We start from the raw sequence: 12,404 nt of genomic DNA on the forward strand, positions 1-12,404 counted from the left end.
CTGTCCAGCGCGTTTTACTGCAGCCAGGTACCTGAAGAGCCTCTCCTGCGTGATACGAGATCTGATTGGTCTAATTCGTGGTTAATGGTTCCATTTGATCTGATTGGTCTAATTCGTGGTTAATGGTTCCATTTGATCTGATTGGTCTATTTCGTGGTTAATGGTTCCATGTGTTCCTCTGTTGCCAGGGAGACTCCTGTTTGAAGAGATCAGCCCACCACCCCAGGAAGAGGTCACAACTCGTCAGCTCTGAGTCTGACACAGCTGCGCCACCCAGCGATCCAGAAGTGAACTGATCCACCAGCCTTTAAACATGACGAACCATGGAGATGACTGTTACTACTTCTACTCCTCCTTCTGTGCCAAGGTGAGAAGCACGACTACACACAGCAGAGGTTATTATAATCATAGCTTTCAGTCACGTGGTTTCTTCCCTAGCAACCACCAACCTGAGTTGTTGTTATTTAAAAAGTATCATAGCAACATCGCTCAACATGGCGAGTGGACGCAATTTACCGGCTGCCTACTATTTAGACCACCCATATTTAGCCCCCGCGGCTGTGTTTGAACCACTAAATGCAGCCAAGTCTCTGCCTGATCTCGTGTTCGGTGACATCTGGATCTATCTGGTGCAGAATCCATCCCCATACATACACCGCAGCCAGGATGAAGAAGGCTTTTAAAAGCACCGAAAGCTACAAATATTTCCACTCTGGTTGGGTAACTAATGCTGGCGTGTGGAAAGTGAAGAATTTCTTCATCGTCAAAGCCAAGGTGAGTGACGTTAAATTAGCCAATGCTATCGGTAATGTATGCTAGCTAACGTTACGTTACGGTCAGTGGTAAGCGAGCTCTAGCGGCTCTTGTCAAAGCGAAGGTGCCTAACGTTTACCTTTGGTTATGCTACGTTGTCTAGTCTAACGTTACACAGCTAAATGACTCTCTTGTGCTAGATAGCTCTAATTTTGGTAGATAGTTACGTTGATCACAGATGTTTACAGCTGGTGACAGCCAGGGCTGACATTGATGAAATGAAATCTAAACAAAACCTCTGTCCGTGTCAGGTGAACCATTCCTACTGCCTCAATGATCCACCACTGACAGCATCATGGGTTGCTGTGGAAAAGGACGGATTAATCCGATTTGGTCACTGTGTCTGCATGGCAGGATTAGGAGAAGTTTGCTCCCACATAGGTGCCATAACATAGATGCCCTGCTTGCAGCTGTGAACAGGTATGATTTGATTTGATTCAACAAATGCATTATACATCACAGTAAAGTCATTTGTTAGGGACTTATTTCCAGTGTGGTTCGCTTTACTACATCCAATTACATGCAGGCTAGATGGCACTGCATGCACTGAAAAGGCCTGCAGCTGGATTGAGCCCAGTATGGCATCCTTGAAACCAGCCGACTTGTATGCTGAAGCGAGCCAGATAAGGTTTACAAAGGTCCAGCGAAAGAGAGAAGCTGCTGGCTGGGGTGACCTCCCCCCAGCAAAGATACCACCTCCAACCCCTGATGAATGTACAGCATTCTACAGCATGCTGCATGCAACTGAAGACAGGGAGAATAAACCAGTGAAAAGCTGCATCCTGTCTGTTCATTTCATACAACAGGGGCAATTCAAAGTGCTTTACATACATTATTTAAAAATACAGCAAGAGGAGCATAGTAAGAAAATAAAAAATGACAATGAATAAAAGCAAATATAAGAAGTAAATAGATGAAACATTTAATAAGACAATAGTTAGTGGTGTGCAGCCTCTGGGAGGAGAGACTCTGCTTCCGCCCCGTCTGCAAGTTCCGCCACAGGGAGATGAAGGTTAGGGACCGACCTAGCAAAAACTCTTAGGGGGCAGATCAAAATACTTATTTTGAAATGCCTCTGAAATATCCCCTTAAAGCTTTGCCCACTCGAGACTGTTGCGTGTCTTGAGTGGCCATTTATAGAGGGGTATAGAAAGACCCTCTCTTCAAACCAGGTTCAGGGGCTTCATCCTCGCCCCTGGACGTGTCGGGAGGAACACTGGTCTAACCCTCACGGACAGTAATCTGAGCTTTCCCCATCCATACATACATTGCAACACATCACAGGCATGTCAACATAACATGTTCTTCTCTTTCTCTACTGTAGAAAAACAGAAAGCAGATTGCATGCTACTGGAAGAACCAGCCTACCGGCTGTCAGAAGCTCCACTGTGCCTTCCACCATGAGAAACCCCGCTTCGTAGACGGAGCCTGGGTCTATCCAGCCAATAAAGGTGAGGGGTAATCCCACGTTTGGTTATGCATCCTCTGAACAAAACGTGGCATTGTGACAACTTGGTGGATGTCAGAATGTGCTGGATCACCCTGTTCAAAAGTCTTCTGGTCTTGTTTCTGTGTCTCAGCTTCTGACGAGGAGGAGCCTCAGGAGGACCCCAGCCCTCCTGCTGCCACCCCCCTCCCCACCGCAGCCAATCCCCAACTCCGCGGGGTCATCAAGGCGGAGACTCAGGAGAATGTACCGAGCCCAACCCACCCGCCTGTGGTCATCAACCCAGCAGATGAAGATGAGGACGAGGATGGTAAAGACACACTCTCTCCTCGCTTCTCTGTTTCCCTTTTCCATGTCACTATTGAATGACTGGTTTGTTATTGAATGCCGTTGACCATGGGGTTCTTGTTATGTTTCGTCTGTGTGCAGATCAGTTCTCAGAAGAGGGAGAGGACAGCAGGACTGGTTCAGACGGATCCAGATTGGTCTCTCCCAGGAAAATGGGAAATGGGAAAAGCGAGGTGGTGTGCAGCCTCTGGGAGGAGAGACGCTGCTTCCGCCCCGTCTGCAAGTTCCGCCACAGGGAGATGAAGGTTAGGGACCGACCTAGCAAAAACTCTTAGGGGGCAGATCAAAATACTTATTTTGAAATGCCTCTGAAATATCCCCTTAAAGCTTTGCCCACTCGAGACTGTTGCGTGTCTTGAGTGGCCATTTATAGAGGGGTATAGAAAGACCCTCTCTTCAAACCAGGTTCAGGGGCTTCATCCTCGCCCCTGGACGTGTCGGGAGGAACACTGGTCTAACCCTCACGGACAGTAACCTGAGCTTTCCCCATCCATACATACATTGCAACACATCACAGGCATGTTGCATAACATGTTCTTCTCTTTCTCTACTGTAGAAAAACAGAAAGCAGATTGCATGCTACTGGAAGAACCAGCCTACCGGCTGTCAGAAGCTCCACTGTGCCTTCCACCATGAGAAACCCCGCTTCGTAGACGGAGCCTGGGTCTATCCAGCCAATAAAGGTGAGGGGTAATCCCACGTTTTGTTATGCATCCTCTGAACAAAACGTGGCATTGTGACAACTTGGTGGATGTCAGAATGTGCTGGATCACCCTGTTCAAAAGTCTTCTGGTCTTGTTTCTGTGTCTCAGCTTCTGACGAGGAGGAGCCTCAGGAGGACCCCAGCCCTCCTGCTGCCACCCCCCTCCCCACCGCAGCCAATCCCCAACTCCGCGGGGTCATCAAGGCGGAGACTCAGGAGAATGTACCGAGCCCAACCCACCCGCCTGTGGTCATCAACCCAGCAGATGAAGATGAGGACGAGGATGGTAAAGACACACTCTCTCCTCGCTTCTCTGTTTCCCTTTTCCATGTCACTATTGAATGACTGGTTTGTTATTGAATGCCGTTGACCATGGGGTTCTTGTTATGTTTCGTCTGTGTGCAGATCAGTTCTCAGAAGAGGGAGAGGACCGCAGGACTGGTTCAGACGGATCCAGATTGGTCTCTCCCAGGAAAATGGCCTTGAGCTCCAGCTCAGGTAAGAGAGGCTAACGATGATGAAGGAGAGAGAGGGGGGAAGAGAGAGAGAGAGAGAGAGAGAGAGAGAGAGAGAGAGAGGGAGGGGGGGGGGGAATAGCAAAAAAAACATGTTTATTAAGTTATTTAACACATTGGTGAAAGAAAGGAAAAAAGCTTGGATCCTTTTGAATAGACCTCAAGTGGTAATTGTTATTGTTGGAAGAGAGAATCATTTTTTAATCTTCTGTAAATATCCCCTTAAAGCTTTGCCCACTCGAGACTGTTGCGTGTCTTGAGTGGCCATCATAGAGGGGTATAGAAAGACCCTCTCTTCAAACCAGGATCAGGGGCTTCACCCTCGCCCCTGGACCTGTCGGGAGGAACACTGGCTTCTCGGACACGTTTCTCCTCTGCCCTTTCTAGAGGGTCACTGTGTGGGAGTGTAACGTGACCCACATGTTTCCATATTCCTCTGTGATGGCCTAATGCTGTTGTTTTGGCACAGATGAGTCGCTGAACTTTGGCATCAGAACCTTGGAGGAGATTCGGCTGAGGAAAGCCCTGAAGGCCAGCATGAGGAGATCTGGTAAGAACGTCTCACCTGGTGCATGGACTGGCTTCTGTAGAATTACACTGCATTACACAACATTTGTGACACGTTCTACTAATGCTTATTTCGGGATTTCCGCGTTGTTGAAAATCAATGACACATCGCTAGTCAACTAACACAGCTTGTTTTGTGAGCCTGCTAACAATGCAAATAGTGTTATAGTTAACTAGGTAGCAGTGGGGATTACTCACCCAATCCATTACATTGCAGTATTTTGGCTTGACTAGTGAGTTTGTGTTGTGATTCTCAGCGACGTAGTTCCGTGTTTCAAAATACAAGTCAGAACATTTTGATTGGTTGCCGATATGAGGACCAAAGCATTACAACGTGTCACATTTGAGAATCATCTGCTTAATACCTGCTTTGTCTGCTTCTCTCAGGTCACCCCATCGGCCAGGGCTCAGACCCTGCCCAGAGGAACAAGGGAACCAGCGGTGAGAAGGAGAACATCCGCTCCTTTGTTCGCCCGTCACTCTACCTAGCAAAAGATGGTAAGCATCAGAAACAATGTATCTAGATTACCTGGTGTGTCTAGACTACCTATATTGAATGTACTCTATATTTAATGTACTCTAGACGGTCTGATCTTTGGTGAAGACCCTGGGAAACGCAACGTCGCCGAACAGCTTGGGAAGAGGATAATTGAGAGAGGTACATTTGAGACTGGTGTGACTACACTCATCTCTATTCTGTGAAAAATCAAGCAAACAATCTGGGTTTTTTCATTTTAATAAAGAACTGATAACACTGACAATATACCTGATGGTATAATTCAGATTCATCCCCAACACATAGAGCTCTCATGACCTGTAACAACCTCTGACCTCTAGATGCTTCCGACGGCGGTGCTGACCTGCCGCTCAAACGGAGACTGGCTGAGCGTCTCGGGAGGAAGGTGGACGAGGAGGACGCTGACCTGGCCCCTCCGAAAGGTGAGGGAGATAAAATCACCACAGAACCTCCCAGGAAACACCTGACTCTTACTGGTCCAGCCATGACCGTTAATTGGTTGTTCAGTTGGTTCAGGGTTTGTACAGGGGCAGGATAAACTCAGGCAACAGGACTATGCCCAAATGTAGTTGGTTTGTTTTTTTGTCTGACTTGTTGATACTGAAGATTACAAGTGTTTTGGTTGATGGTTATAGTATAGTACAGATAGTAAAATTGAGAGTGATTTTCATCTCATGTTTATCTCCATTACCTCAGCTCTGAAGCCTGTCAGGGACAGACTGGGGTTGCCAGCAGAAGAGCCCGCTGTGGTCACTGAACCAGGTACCGTGTTTTATTGTTTTTCTCCTGACATAAAAAATCTACTCTGAACATTATTATGCCACACATCTGAACTTCATTCATTGATTTCGTGAGGTGTCACTTATCTCCTGTCCCCCCCCACCTCTAGCATTCATCGAAGCTGAAACCAACAGCGTGGCCCAGGCGTCTGAGGAGATTCGGATCGAAACCCTAGAGGAGATCAGGCAGGAGAAGGCAGCCAAGTCCCAGGGACGCAAGGACAACACCCGTGGTGCGGCCCCCGCCCCCCAGGTCACCAGCCCCACCAGCAGGGCCTCAAAGAGAGTCATCACTGTCAAACCAGCCTCCAAGATAGATAAAGACGTACAGATAAAGACCTTCTCTGAGGTCCTCCATGCCCGGAAGAAGCTGGAGGAGGACCAGCATCAGGGACAGAGCGTCAGGAAAGCCAGGCAGCCGGCTAACGAAGCCCCAGATAACCCCCAGGCCTCCGCAGGCACGGCCGTGCCCAGCAGGGCGGCCCCACCTCGGGGAGGAGTGAGGGTGAAGACCCTGGAGAAAATACGCAAGGAGAAAGCAGCCAGGATGCAGGCGCGGGGGAAGGAGGCTACTAATGGGAAGCCCCGGATTATGCGCGTCAACAAACCAGCATCTCCTGGTAAGATGGCAGCTTTTTCTTGAGACTGTTTCCATTAAGGCTGTTCTCATGCTGGCAGTTCACTCTCCACCAGGCTTTTACACACACTGACTTTGTTTTTATCCCCCCCCCTGAGATGCCATTACAGTTGTGGTGAAAGATCCATATGCGATCCAAACGTCTTCAATGTAGCTATTTGCAGAAAATAATCTTTCGCCTTAACTGTGATGTTTCATGTTTCAAGATATTTACACTCTTTCTCTATTTCCTGTTATCTTCTAAGTCGCTGCCAGCGCAACCACTCAGAAGACAGCTGAAGAAGTGACAGAGAAGCCAGTGGCAGAGAAGCCAGCTGAGCCTACTGCCAGTGCTGTTACTGAGGTAAGTCCATCTAACCTGCTCACTAGGGCTGGGCAAACGATCAAAATGTCTTTTTCGATAATCGCAAGAATTAATGATCAATTATCGATTAATCGATAAGAAGTTTTATGGTAGTTCTGCTCTGACGTGAGGGTAGGTGATGTCACCTGTTGAGATCTGTGCTCTCTGTGATCCACAGCCCAGCCCTGCCAATGGGAGGAGTGATCCGACCAATCGGAGCCTGAAGGGGAAGACGTTTGAGGAGTTCATGCGTGAGAAGCGTCTCCGCAGGCAGCAGCTGCAGGAGGAGGAGGCGGCCTCATCCACCAGCCAACCCGACGTTTCCGCCAAGGCCGAACCTGCGGAGAAAGAGGCTGCGGGCCCTGCCCTCGTGAGGGAGACGGGCGTGACCCCCGTCAGAGCGAAGAGCGAGAAAGTGACAACTCCAAACCCTTCATTCCCCTCCTCCCCCACTCTCACCCTGGAGGCCCCTGCCCCTGCTCCGGCACCCAGCAGGGCGGCCCCACCTCGGGGAGGAGTGAGGGTGAAGACCCTGGAGGAAATACGCAAGGAGAAAGCAGCCAGGATGCAGGCGCGGGGGAAGGAGGCTACTAATGGGAAGCCCCGGATTATGCGCGTCAACAAACCAGCATCTCCTGGTAAGATGGCAGCTTTTTCTTGAGACTGTTTCCATTAAGGCTGTTCTCATGCTGGCAGTTCACTCTCCACCAGGCTTTTACACACACTGACTTTGTTTTTATCCCCCCCCCTGAGATGCCATTACAGGTGTGGTGAAAGATCCATATGCGATCCAAACGTCTTCAATGTAGCTATTTGCAGAAAATAATCTTTCGCCTTAACTGTGATGTTTCATGTTTCAAGATATTTACACTCTTTCTGTATTTCCTGTTATCTTCTAAGTCGCTGCCAGCGCAACCACTCAGAAGACAGCTGAAGAAGTGACAGAGAAGCCAGTGGCAGAGAAGCCAGCTGAGCCTACTGCCAGTGCTGTTACTGAGGTAAGTCCATCTAACCTGCTCACTAGGGCTGGGCAAACGATCAAAATTTCTTTTTCGATAATCGCAAGAATTAATGATCAATTATCGATTAATCGATAAGAAGTTTTATGGTAGTTCTGCTCTGACGTGAGGGTAGGTGATGTCACCTGTTGAGATCTGTGCTCTCTGTGATCCACAGCCCAGCCCTGCCAATGGGAGGAGTGATCCGACCAATCGGAGCCTGAAGGGGAAGACGTTTGAGGAGTTCATGCGTGAGAAGCGTCTCCGCAGGCAGCAGCTGCAGGAGGAGGAGGAGGCCTCATCCACCAGCCCCACCAGCAGGGCCTCAAAGAGAGTTATCACTGTCAAACCAGCCTCCAACGCCCAGATAAAGAGCTTCTTTGAGGTCCTCCACGCCCGGAAGAAGCTGGAGGAGGACCAGCGTCAGGGACAGAGCGTCAGGAAAGCCAGGCAGCCGGCTAACGAAGCCCCAGATAACCACCAGGCCTCCGCAGGCACGGCCGTGCCCAGCAGGGCGGCCCCACCTCGGGGAGGAGTGAGGGTGAAGACCCTGGAGGAAATACGCAAGGAGAAAGCAGCCAGGATGCAGGCGCGGGGGAAGGAGGCTACCAATGGGAAAGGCTCAGGCACAGAAGCGGGAGAAGGAAAAGAGCAGGAAAAGAAGCCCCGGATTATGCGCGTCAACAAACCAGCATCTCCTGGTAAGATGGCAGCTTTTTCTTGGAACTGTTTCCATTAAGGCTGTTCTCATGCTGGCAGTTCACTCTCCACCAGGCTTTTACACACACTGACTTTGTTTTTATCTCCCCCACCCCTGAGATGCCATTACAGTTGTGGTGAAAGATCCATATGCTTACTCCAAACGTCTTCAATGTAGCTATTTGAAGAGTAATACAAAAAATATATCTTTCGTCCTTAACTGTGATGTTTCATGTTTCAAGATATTTACACTCTTTCTGTATTTCCTGTTATCTTCTAAGTCGCTGCCAGCACAACCACTCAGAAGACAGCTGAAGAAGTGACAGAGAAGCCAGCTGAGCCTACTGCCAGTGCTGTTCCTGAGGTAAGTCCACCTAACCTGCTCACATCTGCTCCCCTCAAGTGTGTCCCCTGAATACAACACACCCTTTGTACCATGAAACTCCTGTTCATAGCCCAGGTGTATTTGCATGGTAGCCTGCCACCATTGGTGTGTGAATGGGTGAATGAGAGGACGTTGTAAAGCGCTTTGGAATAAGGCGCTCCATATAAGTCGGTCCATTATACCATTTACCACTTCTTGTCTTCAATGTCATTATTGGCCTGGCTGCTATTGGAGACAGGCGTTTAGAGGGGAGACTGCACTTATTGGAAGTTTTATGGTAGTTCTGCTCTGACGTGAGGGTAGGTGATGTCACCTGCTGAGATCTGTGCTCTCTGTGATCCACAGCCCAGCCCTGCCAATGGGAGGAGTGATCCGACCAATCGGAGCCTGAAGGGGAAGACGTTTGAGGAGTTCATGCGTGAGAGGGTTCTCACGCTTCTCACTCATGAACTTAAATTAAAATGTAATTTAAAATTTGAACTCCTCAAACGTCTCCGCAAGCACCAGCTGCAGGAGGAGGAGGCGGCCTCATCCACCAGCCAACCCGACGTTTCCGCCAAGGCCGAACCTGCGGAGAAAGAGGCTGCGGGCCCTGCCCTCGTGAGGGAGACGGGCGTGACCCCCGTCAGAGCGAAGAGCGAGAAAGTGACAACTCCAAACCCTTCATTCCCCTCCTCCCCCACTCTCACCCTGGAGGCCCCTGCCCCTGCTCCGGCACCCAAGGCCCCCAGCCCAGCCAAGGCCCCCAGCCGCCAGCGTATCACCCTCAAACCGAAGGCCGCCTCGCTGGTGCCCAGCGCTACCAACTCCCCCCAGCAGGGGTCTCCAATGAGGCAGGCGGAGGCCGACTCGCCCTCTGTCAGCCCCCGGAGCTCCACAGCCTCCCTGGGCAAGAGGAAGAGAGCTCCCCTCAGTCCCCTGGCAGCGGGTGCCCCTAAGCAGGCCAAAGGAGCTTCGTCTCCTGGGCCGCCTGCGGAGGAATCTCCGGTTGAAAAGACCCAAGATGTTGCCCAGAAGAAATCCCCTGGGCAAGCTACTGAAGCCAAAGGTAGCCTACCTGCTAAACGACTCCACTTTGAACACGGTAAATAAAGTCAAGCTATGAAACCTGAGAATCATTGATGTTTTGTTGCGTTTTCAGTGAGGCCCAAGCTGAACGTCCGGCCTTCTGTGATGAAGCCGGCTGCGCAGGTGAAGCCAGGCCAGAAGAGGAGAGCGGCGGAGTCCCCCCGGTCTGCCGTCGCGGCAGTCAAACCGCTCAACAGCGCCTCCAGGGCGCAGGATGAGCAACTGCAGGAGCCGCCCTGCAAACAGAGACGGGTAAGCCGCAGATCGAGCCTGTTTGCAAATCGCTCAATGTCCAAAAGCAGATGTCCATTGTGACCCGAGTCCTAACAACCTGTGTTCTCGCCAGGTGTCCTCCCCCTCCTTCAGCACAGATGCCCAGATGAGCCCCCTGGTCCCCAGGAGTCCCCCCACCCTGCTGGGCCACGGCCCCAGCTGCAGCCCCCCCAGGGAAGAGCTCCAGACGGTCCCCGTCATCCAGCACAGCGTGGCCACCGCAGCAGCAGTCACCACCACCTCCAGCGCGGCCACGGCCACATTAGTCACCACCACCTCCAACACGGCCGCCAGGGAGGCCTGCGTGGTCCCCCAGAGGTAATGGATGAATGCATAGACGAGTTTTGAATGGTGTTTATTTTAAATGGACTGACTTATATATATATATGTTGGCATGGGTTAGAATCTGGCCCATGCCCTGCTGACATGCCCTCTCTCCCTTCTTCTCCTTACTTTTCACTGTATCTGTTCAATAAAATGAAAAATAAAAATAACTTTTACAGTAACAAATAACAGTGACTTAATTGGTTAAATGCAGATGAATGAACCTCTCTTGTCTCCCCCCTCCTCTTCTCTTCAGCCCCACGGCAGTGAAGTCGCCCACCCTGCCCAGGCCCCGGCGGGGGCCGGCTCACGTCGTCACGCGTCGTCACGCCACGTCGTCACGCCCCGGCTCCCGGCTCACGTCGTCACGCCCCGCCCCCGCCAGCACCTCCTCCATGGACGACTTTGACGAGCTGATGAACGAGCTGAGTTCACTGACGATCGGAGGATGACTTGGAGCTGGACCCCGGCAAGGGAGAGGACGACCTCCTGCTAGAGCTGTCAGAGATGATTGACAGCTAGGCCTGATTTTACATGACTTAAGTGTGTTGTATGAGAGACTGTAAATAATAAAAATGCTTTTATGGAAAGTATTATTTTGCTGCAGTCTTTTTTGTGTGGGTGGTAGAGGGACCATGATTCAAGATCCAACATTTATGATTTATGATAAGAAATCCATCATGCAGTTTGCGCAATGGAGAAACTGAAGACAAATTACAGATATTGCTGTTCAATGGCCATTACAATGAATTATATGATTAAACCCAATGATTCTCAAATAATGCCTAATAGGCATAGTCTAAAAGTGCAACTGTCTTACCTTATAACCCCAAATATAGTAACCCAAAATAGTATTGCACCTTTCAGGTGATGCTTCAGAATGACTGGGCCCCAAACAAATAATTTTATATTTTATACATATCATTATGTTTTATACATAACATTTAGACACATCTCCTCTCCGGTACGGCAGGTGGCGCTGGTTCCTTCAGTACTCGGGACATGGGGATCGGGAAACACACTTTCATCGTCACTTCCCGAAAACTACGTAAACAATCGGGGATCGGGGTTGTGACAAGCTGACAAAAACAGCTCCAGCGCCACACTAACATGACACAATTGGAGATGTTGAACGTGTTTCTCACGGACAGACTGACAGCGGCTGCCGAGGAGATCTTCAGGGCTGTGAAGAGCACCATAGCAGACTACCAGGGGGAGATCATCCGCTCCAAGGAGGAGAACGACCGTCTGAGGAGGCTCCTGAACGTGGCTGTCCAGCGCGTCTTACTGCAGCCAGGTAACTGAAGCCTCTCCTGTGATACGAGATCTGATTGGTCTAATTCGTGGTAATGGTTAGATGAAGTTGTATAGCTAAGCTAAGCTGTATCTTTTAGTTTGCCTGTATTTGACTCTGGGACTGATTCACACACTGATTCACTGTCACACTCACCTCTGTCTGTCCCAGGCCTGGGCTGCTACCTTTGTCTGACCCTGCTTTGTTTTACACAATAGATTCTGATGCTTTTTTTAGGGGGGTGATGATTCCGATGTTTTTGCTTTTCTTCCCTTCCTCTCTAGACCACCGGGCAACAACCCACAACCACAACCACCTCCACACTGAAGATGTCCTCCACCTCTCCCCTGAGCAGCACCAGTCTGAGCAGGAGGAGTGGAGCCCCGGTGGTCTGGGGGGCCAGGCCCAGGAGAAACCAGGGCCCCCGCAGGTGAAGGAGGAGGAACTGGAGCTGAGGACCAGTCCAGAAGAAGAGCAGATTCAGAGGCTCGATACGTCTGATACGACAATCGAGTCTGTGTTTATAACTCCGTCGCATGGGAAAAGTGACTGTGATCAGGAGGAAGACCCTCTGCTGGAACACCTTTACCAAACCCACCTGGTGAACAACACTGAGAGGGATCCTCTTGTCCTTAGAATCATATCCAAGGAGATTAAAACAGAGAATGACGGAGAGGCCGCCGCCCACTGCACA

The 12,404-nt window shown here is 50.2% G+C and overlaps 1 protein-coding gene across 1 annotated transcript; it reads left to right on the top strand.

The window, feature by feature from the left end:
• Positions 1-313: 313 nt before the first annotated feature.
• Positions 314-10,938, top strand: LOC308172940 (uncharacterized protein; the record flags this gene model as incomplete). Its single annotated transcript, XM_080547906.1, is given in 24 exon segments — positions 314-367; positions 1,751-1,825; positions 2,138-2,264; positions 2,394-2,570; positions 2,690-2,853; positions 3,165-3,291; positions 3,421-3,597; positions 3,717-3,809; positions 4,296-4,376; positions 4,781-4,891; positions 4,977-5,051; positions 5,231-5,332; positions 5,607-5,672; positions 5,800-6,309; positions 6,572-6,669; positions 6,848-7,307; positions 7,570-7,667; positions 7,846-8,368; positions 8,648-8,730; positions 9,097-9,799; positions 9,893-10,071; positions 10,166-10,410; positions 10,673-10,853; positions 10,855-10,938. Coding segments are annotated over 24 exon segments (4,593 nt in total).
• Between the last annotated feature and the right edge of the window lie 1,466 nt (positions 10,939-12,404).

This window comes from Nansenia antarctica (genome assembly GCF_963989245.1).
Source record: "Nansenia antarctica genome assembly, chromosome: 18".
NCBI lineage: Eukaryota > Metazoa > Chordata > Actinopteri > Argentiniformes > Microstomatidae > Nansenia > Nansenia antarctica.